We start from the raw sequence: 18,324 nt of genomic DNA on the forward strand, positions 1-18,324 counted from the left end.
GGAGCGTCATCACTCAGAAATCACTTTCACTTTCTCATTTGGAAACAGTGAGTTGACTTTGTCTGTAAATGTTGTCTTTAGTTGTTTATCATGTTTGTTTTTATGCTTAAATTAATTTTAAAGCTTCTAACTACTTATAATGTTAAGATCTGCCGCTTTATTTTACTTAATTAGTTTTGTAATTTTATAGACTACATGTTAAACTTAAGTCCCTCCTCACTGTGCCTCCTCTCTTTATTCTTTGCTTTTTATTAATAACAAAATGTTAGATTTATGTTTATATATAAATTATTCAAAACCAAAATGGGTAAAATAAGTGGGACCTCATTCCTGTAAAGGGCAGAACATCAGGAAATAGAACAGTTGTACTCAAAGATCAGCGATTAATTAACTTACCTGTTTGTTTTTTTTTTAAATCTGACATGTCACAAGAACATTTAGGCTCCGCCTCTGTTATCAGTAGTTATTCTGTAGTCTAATAAAACTGTATTTTCAGAAAAGCTGACTCGGTGATCCTGATCCTGACTCTAGAGGACCTGAAGGAGCGGCTTTCTGGAGTGTAGACGCTAAAACTAACGGACCATCTTTGAAATCATTCACTAGCAGGCGGGTAAACCTAATAAATGTCTTCTACAAACACATCAGTGAGAATAACCTTTTTTATTCTGACACAGAAGCAAACTCTTCTTTCTTTTAGAACATGGAGGTTTTATTCCACTAGTTATTTTCACTTTGTTTTCTTGATCTGGATTCTATGTAGTGCTTTCTCTAACGCGTGAACACACGGCACAGTTTTGAAAATAAAAATGTCATTAAAAATGATCGTTTTAAGTATAAACCTTCAGTGAATCAGCTTTCACTCATCCACACATTTGGGTTGTTGGCAGAGATTTTTCTCCACATGCTCGTCCTGACTTCTGTTCTAGTTTTAGCAGCACAAATATTTCTTAGTAGAGTTATCATCTGTGAATATATTTCTAATAACCAAATCTCTTCATCCAGGTGTCGGTGGTTTGTCTTAGTGACAAGATAAAAACACAACGGATCAGCTGGAGCTCGTCGTAAAATGGGAACGAACAGCAGCCAAAGTCAGAAATCTAAATGAGTTCATTATGTATAAGTTATTGTTTGTAATTTTATATACAGACACAAACACAGCAGGTTTTCATTCTTGAATTTAGCTCAAATACATGGATGTATATAATCACAGATGTGACATTTGTTCATCTGTATATAACTGTTTTATTTTCTCAGTTTCTTCATCTGACACCAATGCTGACATGATGCCTCCTAAGAAAGAAAAGAAGAAAGAACAGGAGAATGAACAGGAGAATGAACAGGAGAATGAACAGGGGAAAGAAAAGAAGAAAGAAAGGAGACAGCCTTCATTGAAAAAGAAAAGTAAGTCTTATTGGGAGAAAAAAAACCTTTTCATGTATAGGAGTTTTTTTTCATCATGTGTTCATAAATATAGAAAATTGGTTAAAATAAAGTTAAGATCAGAACTTGTGTTTAATGTGGTTGTTTGTAATGTACATCAGGAATGAGCATCAGGATTTCAGAGCTCAGTTGTTTACCAAAAACCTCAGGTAACATGTAAATGTTTACAGCCTGATGCTGTTACACGTCTGCACCTCCGGATTGATTTTGTTTTTTTCCGTCTGTTTGCTACACCGTCTGGGACTTCATATTTGATGGTCTATTTCATTTTTACAATTAAGGAACTTTTTTAAAACTAACAAGTGTATTTATTTTCCACAAATCATTTAAAGACGATTTTCTGTTGATTAAACATTAATTGGAAATAGATGCTCTATAATGTAAAATAACAATTGAAGATTTAACTTTAATAATTGAACAACAATCATGTAATACTTACTTCCTCTTAAATAACTCACTCATGTTTCTCTTTATATGTGGATTCTGTTAAATCAAAGTTGTTTTTCTGCTGTGAGTTTAACTTTTACTTCAGTGTTTTTTCTTTTTATGTCTTCTCGTCTCTTTTCTAGAAGTGAGGTACAAGAAGACGGTCTGTGGTCAAACCTTTGGAGCTCATGATCAGATTTTGGAGCAAATTCAGACTCCAGGTTTAAATATGGAAGAGAGAAATGATGAAGAAAGATGCATCACCATCCTTTTCTGTCCTGTTACATCTCAACCAGAGACAAATGCTGAAGCAGCCATGAGGACGGTTCCAGGTATCAGCTCCTTCTTCAGTTGAAATATTTCACCCTCCAAACTACTGAGTTTACACATCTCTCTTTATATTTCACATTGTTTTTTTCTATATTTCTTTTATTAAATAAATGTTTTTTAAGGCGCTCCAAACTAATTATTTAAATATTTCCTTCCTTTTTCCTGACTTGAAGAATAATCTTTCGCATATCTTCCTCTGTTGTTTTTGTAATCTCTACAGGTGATGATCCAGTCATTTTGGTTTTGATGCATTACTCCCAAGAACCCAAAAAGATTTCCCCCACAGGAATATCACGTAACTTCTCAAACCTTGTGGTGGAGGTCCATGTTTTCTACCATGACAGAAAGAACGGCTTATTGAGGTGTGAGCAAAATGAAATTGCTATTATGCAGTTAAAGAAAGAACTGATGAAGCATCGCAGATTACAACGCTATGTAAACTAAGCAACAGTTCTCCTTATGCTTCTTATGCACTAAATTCTATTTTAATTTCCTTTTTTTTTTTGCTTCTTTGATTCCCACGGTACAATACTGCACTATACATGCACATGTTTTTTTCAACTTTTTTCTGGATCAAGTGTCTGGCTTTACATACTACCTCTGCTACTGACACATTTCATGAACAAAGCGTAACATTTTCTAAGGACATATATTTTGATATTTTTCAGAGGGTTTTATTATTTTCACTTTCCTATCCAGCAGCTGCACAAACCGATCAGAGCTGAAGGTCTTTTGTGTTGGACAGATTTTATTGTTATAATAAGACGTTATGAATCTTCTGACACATTAGGCCTATATTTATATTAACCTTCTTTTTATTTGAGGCTAAACTTCATCTTTTGTTTGCTTACATTTCTTGAACAGAAAAGAGAGAAAAAGGGGATAACAGGACAAAAGGAAGAAAGGAAAAAGGGAGGGGGGTTGAGGAAGGTAAATAAGTATTCCTTAAAAGGAACAGTAAATGATAGATTTTCATTCATTTCATTACATTAGTGTTTTAATTATGATTAATATATTTCAAATGCATGTTTGAAATAGTTTGGGTGGCTAAAGAAGTAAATCTCTCAGAATAAAGAATGATTTCTACTTGTGTTGATTGTAGACTAGTTTCGTGATGTTTTCGGTCATGTTTTGTTTTGAATTGTCCCTGTCAGTCACTCCAAGTTCATATTAATAATACTGTTAATAGTCCTTAGTTTATATAGGCGTCTTGTTTTCTGTTCTTCATGGTCAGGTCATTTGATTTGTCACCCTGTTGTTTTTTTGGTTTTTTTTTGGTCATGTTTTGCTTTATCAATTAAAATGTTCAAGTTTCTGCCTCCAAGCCTGGTCTGCAGCACTTTGTATCCTACACCACCAGTTTCTGATTTTAAAATATTCCCCCTGTAAGTCTTTGCGTTCTGCGGACCAGTGTTTGTTACTGGTTCTGAGAACCGAATGTAAATTCCGGGGAGATTGTTCCTTTTCTGTTCTGGCTCCTAAACTGTGGAATTAGAGAGGTCACACTTTTAGAGAGTTTTAAAGCTAAACTGATCTTCCACTATCATGCTATAGTGTCTGCCTAGCTGTTTTTTAGCATGTAAATTTTAATTTCTTTTTAAATAAGATTTTATATATTTATTTTTTCCTTGTTTTTGTGATTGTAATGTATTGTGTTTTTTGTGTACAGCACTCTGGGCCTCCATAGCTGGTGGTGCAAGGTGCTTTATGAAGTTTAAATTAACTTCATTAAAGTTCATAATTGCACTTTTTGTGTTTGTTTATTGTAAAATTAGGATTTGTCATCAGGAGTTTTCGGTTCATTGATCGAATTTTTTATGGTTTTTCAAGCAGAATCTTAGGTGAGCTAATATACTGCTCACAAAAATTAAAGGACCCCTTTAAAGAAACACATTAGATCCATCAGATCTCAATATGACGTTGGATATCTATACAAATAACGACAGGGCAGTGTCTTAGGAACAAAAGGATGACAAGTTTTTTAATGGAAATAAAAGTTTTCAGCCTACAGAGGCTCAATTGTGTAGACACCATAAAATCAGAGTGAAATGAAGATGTGGCAGGCTAGTCCATTTTTTACAAAACTTAATTTCTGCAACTCAAAATGCTTTTCAGTATCTTGTGTGGCCCCCACCAGCTTGTATGCATGCTTGACAACGTGGCAGCATGCTCCTAATGAGACGACGGATGGTGTCTTGTGGCATTTCCTCCCAGATCTGTGTGAGGGCATCCCTGAGTTGTTGTACAGTCTGAGGAGCAACCTGGCGGTGCCTAATGGACCCAAACATAATGTCCCAGAGATGTTCTATTGGGTTTAAGTCAGGGGATGGTGAAGGCCATTCAATTGTTTCAATTCCTTCATCCTCCAGGTACTGCCTGCATACTCTTGACACGTGAGGCCGGGCATTGTCGTGCATTAGGAGGAAACCAGGACCTACTGCACCAGCGTAGGGTCTGACAATGGGTTCAAGGATTTCATCTGGATACCTTATGGCAGTCAGAGCACCATTTCCTAGGCAGTAGAGGTCTGTGCGTCCCTCCATGGATATGCCTCCCCAGACCATCACTGACCCACCACCAAACCTGTCATGTTGAACCACGTTGCAGGCAGCATAACGTTCTCCTCGTCTTCTCCAGACTCTTTCACGTCTATCACAGGTGCTCAGGGTGAACCTGCTCTCGTCTGTGAAAAGTACAGGGCGCCAGTGGTGGACTTGCCAATTCTGGTGTTCTTGAGCAAATGCCAGTGGAGCTCCACGGTGCTGGGCAGTGAGCACAGGGCCCACTACAGGACGTGGGGCCCTCAGGCCACCTTCATGAAGTCTGTTCCTGATTGTTTGGGTAGAGACATTCACACCAGTGGCCCTCTGGAGGTCATTCTGTAGGGCACGAGCAGTGCTCAGCCTGTTCCTCCTTGCACAAAGGAGCAGGTATCGGTCCTGCTGAGGGGTTGAGGACCTTCTACGGCCCTGTCCAGCTCTCCCAGAATAACCACCAGTCTCCTGAAATCTCCTCCATGTTCTGGAGATTGTGCTGGGAGACACATTAAACCTTCTTGCTGCAGCACGTGTGGATGTGCCATCCTGGAGAAGTTGGACAACCTGTTCAACTTCTGTAGGGTTAAGGAATCGCCTCATACTGCCAGTAGAGATAATTATCAAGCCAAAATCAGCACGAGTGGAAAACCAGCCAAAAAAGATCAAGAGGGAGAAACTTGAAATGACCTCCACATGTAACACCAGTCCTGTTTGGAGGGTTTTCTAATTGTTGCCACTGAAGTGCACCTGTTGTTAATTCTATGAACACCAATACAGCTGAAATTGATTAACGAGGCCCTCAGCTGATTAACCAACAAGAACATTATCAGACAGGTTTAATTCAATTCATGCCAGGCCCAATAAAAAGTGTTCCTTTAATTTTTGTGAGCAGTATGTTTTAAAGGAACTTAGTCAGCCCTAGTATTTCAGATAGCAGATCAAGTGTAGGCTATCATTTTATGTAACATGCAACACTTTATAAAACTTGTTGCTTTCACCTTTTCATTTACAGTGCAATTCAGTCCATAATTTTGGTAAATGAGAATATTTAGGTATTTATTTAATGAGGTACCATCTGTTTTGTTGATAAGGTAGGAAGCTTTAGGCTCCTCCCACAGGGGTTTTTGAATTGTTTGATTTTCTGTTTGCAACTCTGCGTGTTAACGTAAATATTTATAGTGTATTTCATTTGTGATTTCTGAACTAAAAAAATGACAAAACTGTTGTTGTCTCCTTTGAAATTATTAACAATCTGTCCTCTACCTTTTTTATTAATCCATTTTCAACTAACAATGAATAGGATGTAAACCACCATATAGTTCTTGCTTTTAAATGAAGCTTAAGTTAAATAAAGTCAAAATTATTGTTGTATTTTCTGTGTTTGTTCGTTGTAAATTAGGATTTGTCATCAGGAGTTTATGGTTCATTGGTTACATTATCTGTTGTCTTCCAAAGAGAACCATAGGTACGCTATTGTAAACATTTACAGCCTAACATTTTTTTAATTAACTCTTTTCTGTGTCTTCTAAACTTTTTGAATTGTAGATTTTAATTTTCCATTTGTTTGTACATTGTTAACTTAATGATCTATGGTGCATTTTATTTGTTAAAAATTAAGATAAAAAAATAAGATTAAAATTAATATTTAACCATAACAGTGTAATAACAAATATGTAAATAATAATAAACTAATATTATTAGTGGGAACTAGTACATGCTGTCGTATACGCCAGTCAAGCACATCCCAAACATGCTCAACGGGTGACATGTCCGGTGAGTATGCTGGCCATGCAAGAACTGGGACATTTTCAGCTTCCAAGAATTGTGCACAGATCCTTGCAACATGGAGCCGTGCATGATCTTGCTGAAACATGAGGTGATGTTCATGATGTATGGCACAACAATGGGCCTCAGGATCTCATCACCGTATCTCTGTGCATTCAAAATGCCATCAATAAAATGAACCTGTGTTCTTGACAGATGCCTGCCCATACCATAACCCCACCGCCACCATGGGACACTACATCCACAACATTGACATCAGCAAAGCGCTCACCCACACAACGCCACACACGCTGTCTGCCATCTGCCCTGAACAATGTAAACCCAGATTAATCCGTGAAGAGAACACTTCTCCAACGAATGTGAGCATTTGCCCACTTAAGTCTGTTACCACGACGATCTGGAGTCAGGTTAAGACCCTGATGAGGACGACGAGCATGCAGTTGAGCTTCCTGAGACTGTTTCTGACAGTTTGTGCAGAAATTGTTTGGTTATGCAAACCAATTATTTCAGCAGCTATCTGAGTGGCTGGTCTCTCTGGTCATCTTGGAGGTGAACCTGCTGGATGTGGAGGTCCTGGGCTGGTGTGGTTACACGTGGTCTGCGGTTGTGAGGCCGGTTGGATGTACTGCCATATTCTCTGAAACACCTTTGACATTCCTGCTGTCAGCATGCCAATTGCACACTCCCTCAATGCTTGAGACATCTGTGGCATTTTGCTGTGAGACAAAACTGCACATTTCAGGGCGGTCTTTTATTGTTGGCAGGCTAAGGCACACCTGTGCACTAATCATGATGTCAGATCAGCATCTTGATGTGGCACACCTGTGAGGTGGGATGGATTGTCTCAGCAAAGCAGAAGTGCTCACTATCACACATTTAGACAGATTTGTGAACAATGTTTGAGAGAAATGTTAATATTGTGTATCTGGAATGAATTTTAGATCTTTAAGTCCATCTCATGAAAAATGGGAGAAAAACAAAAGTGTTGCGTTTATTTTTTTGCTGAGTGTATATTTTGCAGTTTTGATATGTTCCTGGTTGGGGCATTTTTCTCATGATGGTGGACCTTGAAAATTGCTGGGATCAGTGCGCCACAAGCTCCCTGCTCTGCTCCAATCTGATTCATCCAGTGTTAGATGACTAGATCCATCAGCATCTTCTTTTCTTCATCTGAGCTGGCATCTATACAGTTTGATCGCTCCGATATTTATCCTCATTTTTGTTGCGGCGCTAACGTTGGGTTGTGAGGGGCTGTAAGCTAGCAGGAGTGAGTGTCACTGAGAGAGGAAGTCGGGACAAGCTGACTCCATATCCTCAGATCAGAGACGGTCTTTAGTTAATAAATCAGTGTTTACTTCTTTCTTCCTGTTGACTTGTAGAATAAATTAATATAAAATTTTACATCTTTTCCTCTGTTTTTGAAACAAGATCAAGTTAGGTAATACTACTTTAGAGATTTTTAGCTTTCATATAAAAGTTCTCTTCAATATAAATTTTTTTCTTTCAGTTTTGTCCATATTTACATGTTTTCAATAAACAATGAACATGTTTACCTGCTGTTTGGTCATTTTCAGTATTGTAGAAGTATTTTATTGTGTGCTCCATTACATTTAACCAGGACTGTTACACTTTTCTTCTGTAAATGTTACAATACAAAACCATAATATACATGTAGAATGCATTTTTCAACTCAAACATCTGGATCAATATTCTTTGGTTTAAAAAAAACTTTACTGACACATTTTATTTAACAAAACATGTTAAAATGTCCAAATTCAGCTGCTGTCTCTCAGATACAAAATAGATTTTTGGAGTTCAGTAAAGCATCAAGTGCACAGAGGAGGACTGCTGTTTGTCCTGATGATGAGAGAGGCTTTTATTTTGAAAGTGTAGGGAGTGATTTAGATTTTATGCTGTTTGGTGGTCGTGGTTTCATTAGCAGGAATATCAGTGAAACTATAAGTATTTAGGAATAAAACAGCTGACTGTGCAGATGTTTATTCCTAAAAAGACCATTAAAGGATATATTTTCATTCATTTCATAATTAAAATGTATAGATTTTATAATTCACGAGTATTTCTTTAAATGTTTTAGTTAATGTTAGACATAATATGAAAATATTACTTTTAGACTTTACATTTACAGATTTTAGGTCATGTGACACCTTTTGAATAATTTAATAAAATATTTGATCAAACTTGTTGACTTGTTAAACTGCAAACATTTACACTGAATTCAGGTCTCTATTTTAGTAACAGTATTTTATTGTATCTTATAAAGCTACAAGCATCATCAGTGATCCAGAAAGTCTGTTTTGCTTTTGTTGATCTTTTTTTCTGCATACTCTTTTTTTTTTTTTTTAGCCTTAAGCTCCTCCCACAGGAGCGTCATCACTCAGAAATCACTTTCACTTTCTCATTTGGAAACGGTGAGTTGACTTTGTCTGTAAATGTAGATTTTAGTTGTCTATCATGTTTGCTTTTATGCTTAAATTCATTTTAGAGCTTCTAACTACATATAATGTTGAGATCTGCCGCTTTGTTTTACTTAATTAGTTTTGTAATTTTATAGACTACATGTTAATCTTAAGTCCCTCCTCACTGTGCCTCCTCTCTTTATTCTTTGCTTTTTATTAATAACAAAATGTTACATTTATGTTTATATATAAATTATTCAAAACCAAAATGGGTAAAATAAGTGGGACCTCATTCCTGTAAAGGGCAGAACATCAGGAAATAGAACAGTTGTACTCAAAGATAAGCAATTAATTAACTTACCTGTGGTTTTTTTTTTAACTCTGACATGTCAGGAGCGGCTTTCTGGAGTGGAGACCCTTAAGCTGAGACAGACCATCTTTGAAATAATTCACCAGCAGGCGGGTAAACCTAATAAATGTCTTCTACAAACACATCAGTGAGAATAACCTTTTTTATTCTGACACAGAAGCAAACTCTTCTTTTCTTTTAGAACATGGAGGTTTGATTCAACTAGTTATTTTCACTTTGTTTTCTTGATCTGGATTCTATGTAGTGCTTTCTCTAACGTGCGAACACACGGCACAGTTTTGAAAATAAAACTGTAATTAAAATGATCGTTTTAAGTATAAACCTTCAGTGAATCAGCTTTCACTCATCCACACATTTGGGTTGTTGGCAGAGATTTTCTCCACACGCTCGTCCTGACTTCTGTTCTAGTTTTAGCAGCACAAATATTTCTTAGTAGAGTTATTATCTGTGAATATATTTCTAATAACCAAATCTCTTCATCCAGGTGTCGGTGGTTTGTCTTAGTGACAAGATAAAAACACAACGGATCAGCTGGAGCTCGTCGTAAAATGGGAACGAAAAGCAGCAAAAGTCAGAAATCTAAATGAGTTCATTATGTATAAGTTATTGTTTGTAATTTTATATACAGACACAAACACAGCAGGTTTTCATTCTTGCATTTAGCTCAAATACATGGATGTATATAATCACAGATTATATCTTTTATCCCAGTTCACATCACTAGCAGGTATTTAGAACATCCACTCTCAAATTCACATGCTCCTTCTGTCAGATGTCTTCAGTATGTACATATAGAACCAAATACAGAAACATCACTGGATTCACCTGCTACACTGAACATGGCTCTTTTAAACATCAGATCTCTTTCAAATAAGTCTTTTATAATTAATGATCTGATTGTGGACCATGATTTGAACTGTTTATTTTTAACTGAAACCTGGCTTGGTACTGCTATTCTCACTGAGGCTTCTCCACCTAATTTTAACTTTTTATTTTCTACCAGGGAAGGAAAGAGAGGTGGTGGAACAGTGTCAATTGCTCAATATGATATAAAACCAGAAGCTACCTCTCTAACTAGCTATCTTTCATTTGAGCATCACTCATTCCTGTTTAGCAACCCACCCATCTTAGCAGTTACTATTTACAGACCGCCAAATCCTCCCTCATCTTTTTTACAAGAATTCTCTGAGTTTTTATCTATCATTCTTTTAAGGCATAATAGGATCCTTTTAACTGGAGATTTTAATTTTCATGTCGACAAACTGGATGATCCTTTTGCCTCTGAGTTTTTAAATCTTTTAAACTGCATGGACTTTACCCAGCATGTGGCACAGCCCACTCACAACAGAGGACACACCCTGGACTTGGTCATCACCTACGGCCTGCCCGCTGGCGTGTCCTCTGTTGTTGACTTGGCTGTGTCAGACCATTATTGTGTGTTTTTTAAGGTGACTGGTTTTATCCAGCAGGAGGCTTCAGTGAGAACTGTGATGAAACGGTATATAACTCCTGAAGTGGCAGCAAATTTTATTGATATTTTAAACCAAAAAACTCCTGCTCAGATTTTACCTGTGTCCTGCGATTCTCTGACAGATAATTTTAATGACAGACTGAAGTCTGCCATTGATATAGTAGCTCCATTAAAAACCAAAACACTGAAGCCAAACTTAAAGACACCTTGGAGAGATGGGGCTACTTTAAATCTAAAGAGAATCTGCAGACGAGCAGAGAGAAAGTTTAGAAAAACAAATTTAACAGTCGATTATGACTTTTAAAGACCAACTAAAAACCTACAACAATGCAGTAAAACAGGCAAGAACAGTTCATTTTTCAAAACTCATCACTGACAATAAACACAACCCCCAGTTTCTTTTTAAAACAATTGATTTTTTATTGAACAAAGATTTTAATAAACCCATCATGCCCCACTCTCAAACTGCATGTGAGGACTTTGCGAACCACTTCAGGAGTAAAGTCAATGCTATTAGATCTAACCTTCAACCGGTACATAGCACTAATGTTAGCAGGTCAGTGGCATTGTCTTTACCTGAGGAAACACTGGAGAGTTTTGTCCTGGTTGATGAGAAGACGCTTGGTCGAATTTTTTCCCAAGCAAAAACTACAACCTGCCTTTTAGACCCCATTCCCACTTCTCTCTTAAAAACTTGTTATGGATTCTTTGAGCCGGAGCTTTTAAACATAGTTAACACCTCTCTTCAGACGGGTGTCTTTTCCCCACTGCCTGTAAGACGGCGGTGGTGAGGCCCCTTCTGAAGAAGAGTAACCTGGATCCAAATACTATAGACAATTACAGACCTGTATCCAACTTACTGTTTTTAGGTAAAATTATTGAAAAAAATGTTTTTACTCAATTACAAATTTTTTTAAACAAACCTAATATTTTAGAAAAATATCAATCTGGTTTTAGGATAAATCACAGTACTGAGACGGCCCTTTTAAAGATTTTAACTGACCTCAGAAATAATTCTGACACTCAACAACTTTGCGTTCTGGTGCTACTTGATCTTAGTGCCACCTTCGATATGGTACATCACCAGATTTTATTAGACAGACTTAAGAGTCGGGTTGGCCTCTCAGGAACTGTTCTTAACTGGTTTCACTCTTATCTAACTGATCAACATTTTTATGTAAGTTTGGATACATGCTCCTCAAGAATCCATGAGAATAAGTTGTGGGGTTCCCCAAGGGTCAATTTTTATGGAGTCTGGAAAGAGCCAGAATGAAATAAATATATACACCATTAAATGAATAAATAAATAAATGTTTCATTAATTATTTAAAAGTGGCAATAAATAAATAAATGTTGAAATAAATGTGGCATTAAAATATTAAAATGTAACATTTAAACATTTAATGACATATTTATTTTAGGGCTGTCAAATTTGTCGCGTTAAAAACGCATTAATCTGACGTGTGCTTGACGCCGACAATTTTTTTGACGCATTTATCACAGACTTTCTCATAAGTGCCTTTCCATACCGCGCGCGGGCATCCCCCCTTTAACTCACAGGCTGCTCTCACTAGATCACGGGCGGCTCTCCAACCTCCGAGCTGCGAGCTAAAACCGGCCGGCGCTAGGACCTGAAGAGCTCCTGCACTCTAACCCGGCTCCGGTTCGCGTGGTCCAGTACCACGTCTAGTGGTACCGGCTCGCGTCCGGTGCCGCGTCCCGAGAGCTGCGGACCCCCGACGTTCCGAACAGCAAGCGCACCGGGGGACGTTTTAAATGTTCTGGAGGTTTAAGCGAGATCCAGCCCCAGCATAGCGGTCTGTCTGCTGGCATATTAATGGCGTGAGCTCCACTGGACACGTAGCTGCATCGAGCTGCAGCCAGAGAACGCGGCGGCAGTAACAGACTGTCAAACTATCCACAGAGTATCCCGCTTTTCTCAGTCTTTAAGGTTTTAAAAAACAAAAGTTAATTGGAAATGATAAATCTCTATTTCATTTATTACTGTAGTTCAGTAGAGGAGGAAAAGATTTGGTCCTGACAAAAAATGAACATGAAAGTGTTATGGAAATTTTATTTTGATGTTTTTTTATTTTATTTTACTGAACGTTGATTGAAGTTTTGAATTTAAAATGCCCTTCACTTGCACTTGGGCTTTTGTTAGGCATTTTATGTTACAGCCTTTTATTGTTAAGAAAGTTTATCTCAATACAATGTTACAAAATAAAGTATTTCTGATGAAAACTATTAATTTTGCCATTTTTGTTTTCATAATTAATGTAGAACTGCTAAATTCCACGAAGCACACATTTTTTTCCTTAAAAAAAGGCCACATGTAAATTTGCGATTAATCGCGAGTTAACTCTGGACAAAATGCGATTAATCGCGATTTAAAATTTTAATCGCCTGACAGCTCTAATTTATTTATTTTATTGTCCCTTGTAGGTTGAAAGAGCCAAATTGAAATAAATAAATAAATGTATCATTAATTATTTAAAAGTGGCATTAAATAAATAAAAGTTTAAATAAATAAATAAATGTTGAAATAAATGTGGCAATAAAATATGAAAATAGCCATTAAAAAGCACTTTTTAACATTTCAGAATATATTTAATTATTTAATTGCCGGCGTGGTAGAGGAGAGCCAAATTGAAATAAATATATTTAATGTGAAATAAATAAATAAATGTGTCATTAATTATTTAAAAGTGGCATTAAATAAATAAAAGTTTAAATAAATAAATAAATGTTGAAATAAATGGTGCATTAAACTATGAAAAGAGCCATTAAAAAGCACTTTTAAACATTTCATAATATATTTATTTATTTCATGATTTAATGAAACATTTCATGAAACAGGAAGTGGACACACCATTCAAATGCAATCTGTCAAACTCTGCCGTCAAACTCAGTGGGCGGGCCTAACTCTCATCATCGCTGCTCCATTGCTCTGGCCTGGTGCAATCCTCGTCATGGCGAAATCTTCGTTTTGAAAGTTGTTGTCTGACACCTCACTTACATACACGCTGTAAACATTGTTTTGGTGAAACGAAGAACTTTTGTTAGGTTCGCTAAATAAAAATGTATTCTCCGTCCACTTCTGCGGCACCGTTGTTAACACCGGATCCTTTCCCCACGGAGTTTCCGCTTTTGTATGGCATGGGAGACTCCCTGGCTGGGAACGGACCCTGAATGCAGTGTGCAAACGGGTGTGTTCCCACGTCAGCGACCGAGCCCTATACGGAGCGTGGAGAGGAAGCGCGGACATGAAGTGAGGAGGGTGCGCGTGTCCGTGCTCCCTCACTTCTCCGTACCGAGAAGCGGCCGAAAATGTGTTTATTCTTCAATGAAGGCAGAAGCGTGCGCTCCTGGCTATAATGCACAGAGTGACACTTCTCATCGGCATCATTAAGTACGCTGTTGCTGTACAGTTTTTGGTTCTGAAGAAAAAAAACTCTTCATATTGAGCAATATTCTAATGTTCTATGAACATTTTACCAAGGATGATCAGAAGTGGACATGTAACAGACATCATCGGGCCGTGGAGGTGGGGGGTTATCTGGATTCACAATTGCCTCTGTTCTGTAACACTCATCATTTTCAATGTTCAAAGATATTTTTCTGGACAGTTTTCTGCGTAGTCGCATACTTGAATTGCTGAAATAAATTCAAGTTAAATTACGCGATCCGCCGGCTATTGCTTACTGGGTGTAAAATTCCAGTCGTGTGTGACGTCACCAGCAGGTGTCACATTCCGCAGCGACTAAAGCGATTTTGCTCCGATGGCCGTGCGGCCACAACAACAAGTCGGTTAGAAGTATAACCAGCCAAGACAGGACTACTGTAAACACACCACTCAATATGATGATCATCACGCTAAAAAAAATGAACAGAAAGCCCCTCCCAGACCGAGCCCAAAGCTTTTGAACACATTTATTGGCAGGCGAGGCAGCAATCCCCTCAACAACGACAGAGCCCAGGACCATGAAGCGTCTCCTCCTGGTGCGTTCACTGAGCCTTAGAACATAGAACATTAGTGCAGGGGTGCCCAACCCTGGTCCTCAAGAGCCTCAACCCTGCCTGTTTTCCAGCTCTCCCTGGACTGATTGATGCTGACAATTGAAATCAGGTGTGTTCAGTCAATCAGGATGTGGAATCATTTACGTCAACTAATCAGCAGGAAGCTGGTCAGGGAGAACTAGAAAACAGGCAGGGTTGAGGCTCCTGAGGACCAGGGTTGGCCACCCCTGCATTAGTGGAAGTCCGATCACCACCCAGCTTAACTAAGTCCGCTACTTTCTTATAATAAGGAAATAAAAACTGCCGAACCGACCCTAAGCCCGCCCAAAATATGCCCACCCGCCTAAAGACATTTTCGCCCGCAAATTTAGAAACCAAAAACCCCCAGATTGGGCGGGAATCTGATCAATCTGGCAACACTGCAGGCCAGAGCAATGGAGCAGCGATGATGAGAGTTAGGCCCGCCCACTGAGTTTGACGGCAGAGTTTGACAGATTGCATTTGAATGGTGTGTCCACTTCCTGTTTCATGAAATGTGTCATTAAATCATGAAATAAATAAATATGAAATGTTGAAAAGTGCTTTTTAATGGCTCTTTTCATGTTTTAATGCCACATTTATTTCAACATTTATTTATTTATTTACACTTTTATTTATTTAGTGCCACTTTTAAATAATTATTGACACATTTATTTATTTATTTCATGTTAAATATATTTATTTCAATTTGGCTCTTTTCTACCACGCCGGCAATGAAATAATAAAATATATTCTGAAATGTTAAAAAGTGCTTTTTAATGGCTCTTTTCATGTCTTAATGCCACATTTAATTCAACATTTATTTATTTATTTAAACTTTTATTTATTTATTGCCACTTTTAAATAATTAATGACACATTTATTTATTTATTTCAATTTGGCTCTTTTAACCTACAAGGGACAATGAAATAAATAAATTAGAGCTGTCAGGCGATTAAAATTTTAATCGCAATTAATCGCATTTCCGGAGTTAACTCGCGATTAATCGCACATTTACATGTGGCCTTTTTTTAAGGAAAAAAATGACGGATTGCATTTGAATGGTGTGTCCACTTCCTGTTTCATGAAATGTGTCATTAAATCATGAAATAAATAAATACATTATGAAATGTTTAAAAGTGCTTTTTAATGGCTCTTTTCATGTTTTAATGCCACATTTATTTCAACATTTATTTATTTAAACTTTTATTTATTTATTGCCAATTTTAAATAATTAATGACACATTTATTTGTGTATTTCATATTAAATGTATTTATTTCAATTTGGCTCTTTCAACCATAAGGGACAATGAAATAAATAAATATGTCATTAAATGTCTAAATGTTTCATTTTAATATTTTATTGCCACATTTATTTCAACATTTATTTATTGATTTCAACATTTATTTATTGATTTCAACATTTATTTATTGATTTCAACATTTATTTATTTATTGCCACTTTTAAATAATTAATGACACATTTATTTATTTATTTAATGGTGTATATATTTATTTCATTCTGGCTCTTTCAAGCCTCCATAAATTTTAGGTCCCATTCTTTTTAACTTGTACATGTTGCCTCTTGGGGATGTCATCAGGAGACACGGCGTTGACTTTCACAGCTATGCTGATGATACTCAGCTCTACATCGCCGTGTCTCCTGATGACCTTGAACCTTTAAATACTCTTTTAAATTGCATTTTAGATTTAAAGTCATGGATGGCAGAATACTTCCTTCAGCTCAACCAGGACAAAACAGAAGTTTTAATCATCGGTCCTGAAGACAAGAGAGAGAGAATTTTACCCAAACTCAGTAATTTTAAAATTTCTCAATGTGTGAGAAACCTGGGCGTTCTTTTTGACTCTGAGCTGAATTTTACTCAAAACATTAAAAATGTCGTGAAGACAGGTTTTTATCATCTCAAAAATATCACCAGAGTCTGCCCATTCCTCTCTCTTTCCAGCACATGCATGCTTTTATTTTTAGTCGTTTAGATTACTGTAATGCCCTGCTCTCTGGTTTACCTCAAAAGTCTCTGTCAAATCTACAACTTCTTCAGAACTCAGCGGCACGAGTTCTGACGAGGACCAGGGGGCGGGAACACATTACACCAGTTTTAAAATCGCTGCATTGGCTACCTGTGCATTTCAGGATTGATTTTAAAGTTCTCCTGATGGTTTATAAATGTTTTTACAGTCTTGGGCCTTCTTATTTAAGTGATTTGCTTTTAAGATATGAACCCTCACTGACTCTGAGGTCCTCTGGCACCGGCCTCTTAGTTGTTCCTAAGGTGAGGACCAAAACTCATGGTGAAGCTTCGTTTCATCATTACGGTCCTCGCCTCTGGAACAGCCTGATGGAGAGTCTCAGAACCGCAGAGACCGTAGAGGTTTTTAAGAAGAGGCTCAAGACCACCTTTTTAATCTGGCTTTTACCTGACCTTTTGTTGGTTTTGAATTATGTCTTTTCTTTTTATTATTATTTATTTTATTCATTATTTAATTTTGACTTTTATTTGAACCATTTTTTTTATATTATTTTAGTCTATTAACCCTGCTCTTACTATTATTATATTCACATTATTTAATTGTTCTAATTGTTTTAAACAATCTTATTTATTTTATATATTTTAAAAACTCCAGTGATTCCTCACGGGGATCCTCTGTTCCAGGGTTCCTTCTGCTGGTCTGCCATTGTTGCGGTGCCTGTTCTCATTGGGGCGGCTGGGGCCCTGCTCTGCAGAGTGGGCCCTGTGCTGCCCTGTGCTGGATGGGCGCTGCGGCGAACCTAACAAAAGCTCTTCGTTTCACCAAAGCAATGTTTACAGCGTGTATGTGAGTGAGGTGTCATTTAACTGTTTTATTTTCTCAGTTTCTTCATCTGACACCAATGCTGGCATGATGACTCCTGATAAAGAAAAGAGGAAAGACAAGGGGAAAGACAAGAAGAAAGAAAAGGGGAAAGAAAAGGAGACAGAGCGTGAGAAAGAAAAGGAGAAAGAAAAGGAGACAGAACGTGAGAAAGAAAAGGAGAAAGACAAGGAGAAAGACAAGGAGAAAGACAAGGAGAAAGAAAAGGAGAAAGACAAGGGGAAAGAAAAGGAGAAAGACAAGGAGAAAGACAAGGGGAAAGAAAAGGAGAAAGACAAGGGGAAAGAAAAGGAGAAAGACAAGGGGAAAGAAAAGGAGAAAGACAAGGAGAAAGACAAGGGGAAAGAAAAGGAGAAAGACAAGGAGAAAGAAAAGGAGAAAGAAAAGGAGAAAGACAAGGGGAAAGAAAAGGAGAAAGAAAAGGAGAAAGACAAGGGGAAAGACAAGAAGAAAGAAAAGGGGAAAGAAAAGGAGACGGAGCGTGAGAAAGAAAAGGAGAAAGAACGTGAGAAAGAAAAGGAGAAACAAAAGGGGAAAGAAAAGAAATGGCTTTCATGGAAAAATAAAAGTAAGTCTTATTGGGAGAAAAAACCCTTTTCATGTATAGGAGTTTTTTTTTGTCATGTGTTCATAAAT

The 18,324-nt window shown here is 37.3% G+C and overlaps 1 protein-coding gene and 1 long non-coding RNA gene across 5 annotated transcripts; both read left to right on the forward strand.

The window, feature by feature from the left end:
• Positions 1-6: 6 nt before the first annotated feature.
• On the forward strand, positions 7-4,162 carry LOC118597847. Of its 3 annotated transcripts, XM_036210436.1 has the most exons (7): positions 22-47; positions 497-606; positions 1,003-1,088; positions 1,255-1,401; positions 1,542-1,589; positions 2,010-2,198; positions 2,417-4,162. In XM_036210436.1, the coding sequence occupies exons 3-7, from the start codon at positions 1,067-1,069 to the stop codon at positions 2,638-2,640; spliced, it is 630 nt and encodes a 209-aa protein (XP_036066329.1). In that variant the 5' UTR covers positions 22-47; positions 497-606; positions 1,003-1,066; the 3' UTR covers positions 2,641-4,162. The 3 variants fall into 3 exon arrangements, with proteins under 3 accessions (XP_036066328.1, XP_036066330.1, XP_036066329.1); XM_036210435.1 differs by having other exon boundaries at positions 7-610; XM_036210437.1 differs by lacking the exon at positions 1,542-1,589 and having other exon boundaries at positions 7-606.
• A 3,262-nt stretch (positions 4,163-7,424) lies between these two features.
• LOC112157847 lies at positions 7,425-17,853 on the forward strand. 2 transcript variants are annotated; one of them, XR_002921229.2, is made up of 4 exons: positions 7,425-8,947; positions 9,329-9,398; positions 9,790-9,875; positions 17,690-17,853. It is a non-coding gene; the product is annotated as an uncharacterized LOC112157847 (long non-coding RNA). The 2 variants fall into 2 exon arrangements; XR_004947234.1 differs by lacking the exon at positions 7,425-8,947 and having other exon boundaries at positions 9,094-9,398.
• Positions 17,854-18,324: the final 471 nt, after the last annotated feature.

The sequence above is a fragment of the Oryzias melastigma genome, linkage group LG24, assembly GCF_002922805.2.
Source record: "Oryzias melastigma strain HK-1 linkage group LG24, ASM292280v2, whole genome shotgun sequence".
In the NCBI taxonomy this organism is placed as follows: Eukaryota; Metazoa; Chordata; class Actinopteri; order Beloniformes; family Adrianichthyidae; genus Oryzias; species Oryzias melastigma.

What these genes read in the sequence shown, in the direction of transcription:
- LOC118597847 (XM_036210435.1), top strand. Translation starts at nt 1,067, where the DNA reads ATGGGAACGAACAGCAGCCAAA. An exon ending in TTGTTTACCAAAAACCTCAG is followed by an intron (nt 1,590 to 2,009) that starts GTAACATGTAAA and finishes TCTCTTTTCTAG; the next exon opens with AAGTGAGGTACAAGAAGACG. An exon ending in AGCCATGAGGACGGTTCCAG is followed by an intron (nt 2,199 to 2,416) that starts GTATCAGCTCCT and finishes TAATCTCTACAG; the next exon opens with GTGATGATCCAGTCATTTTG.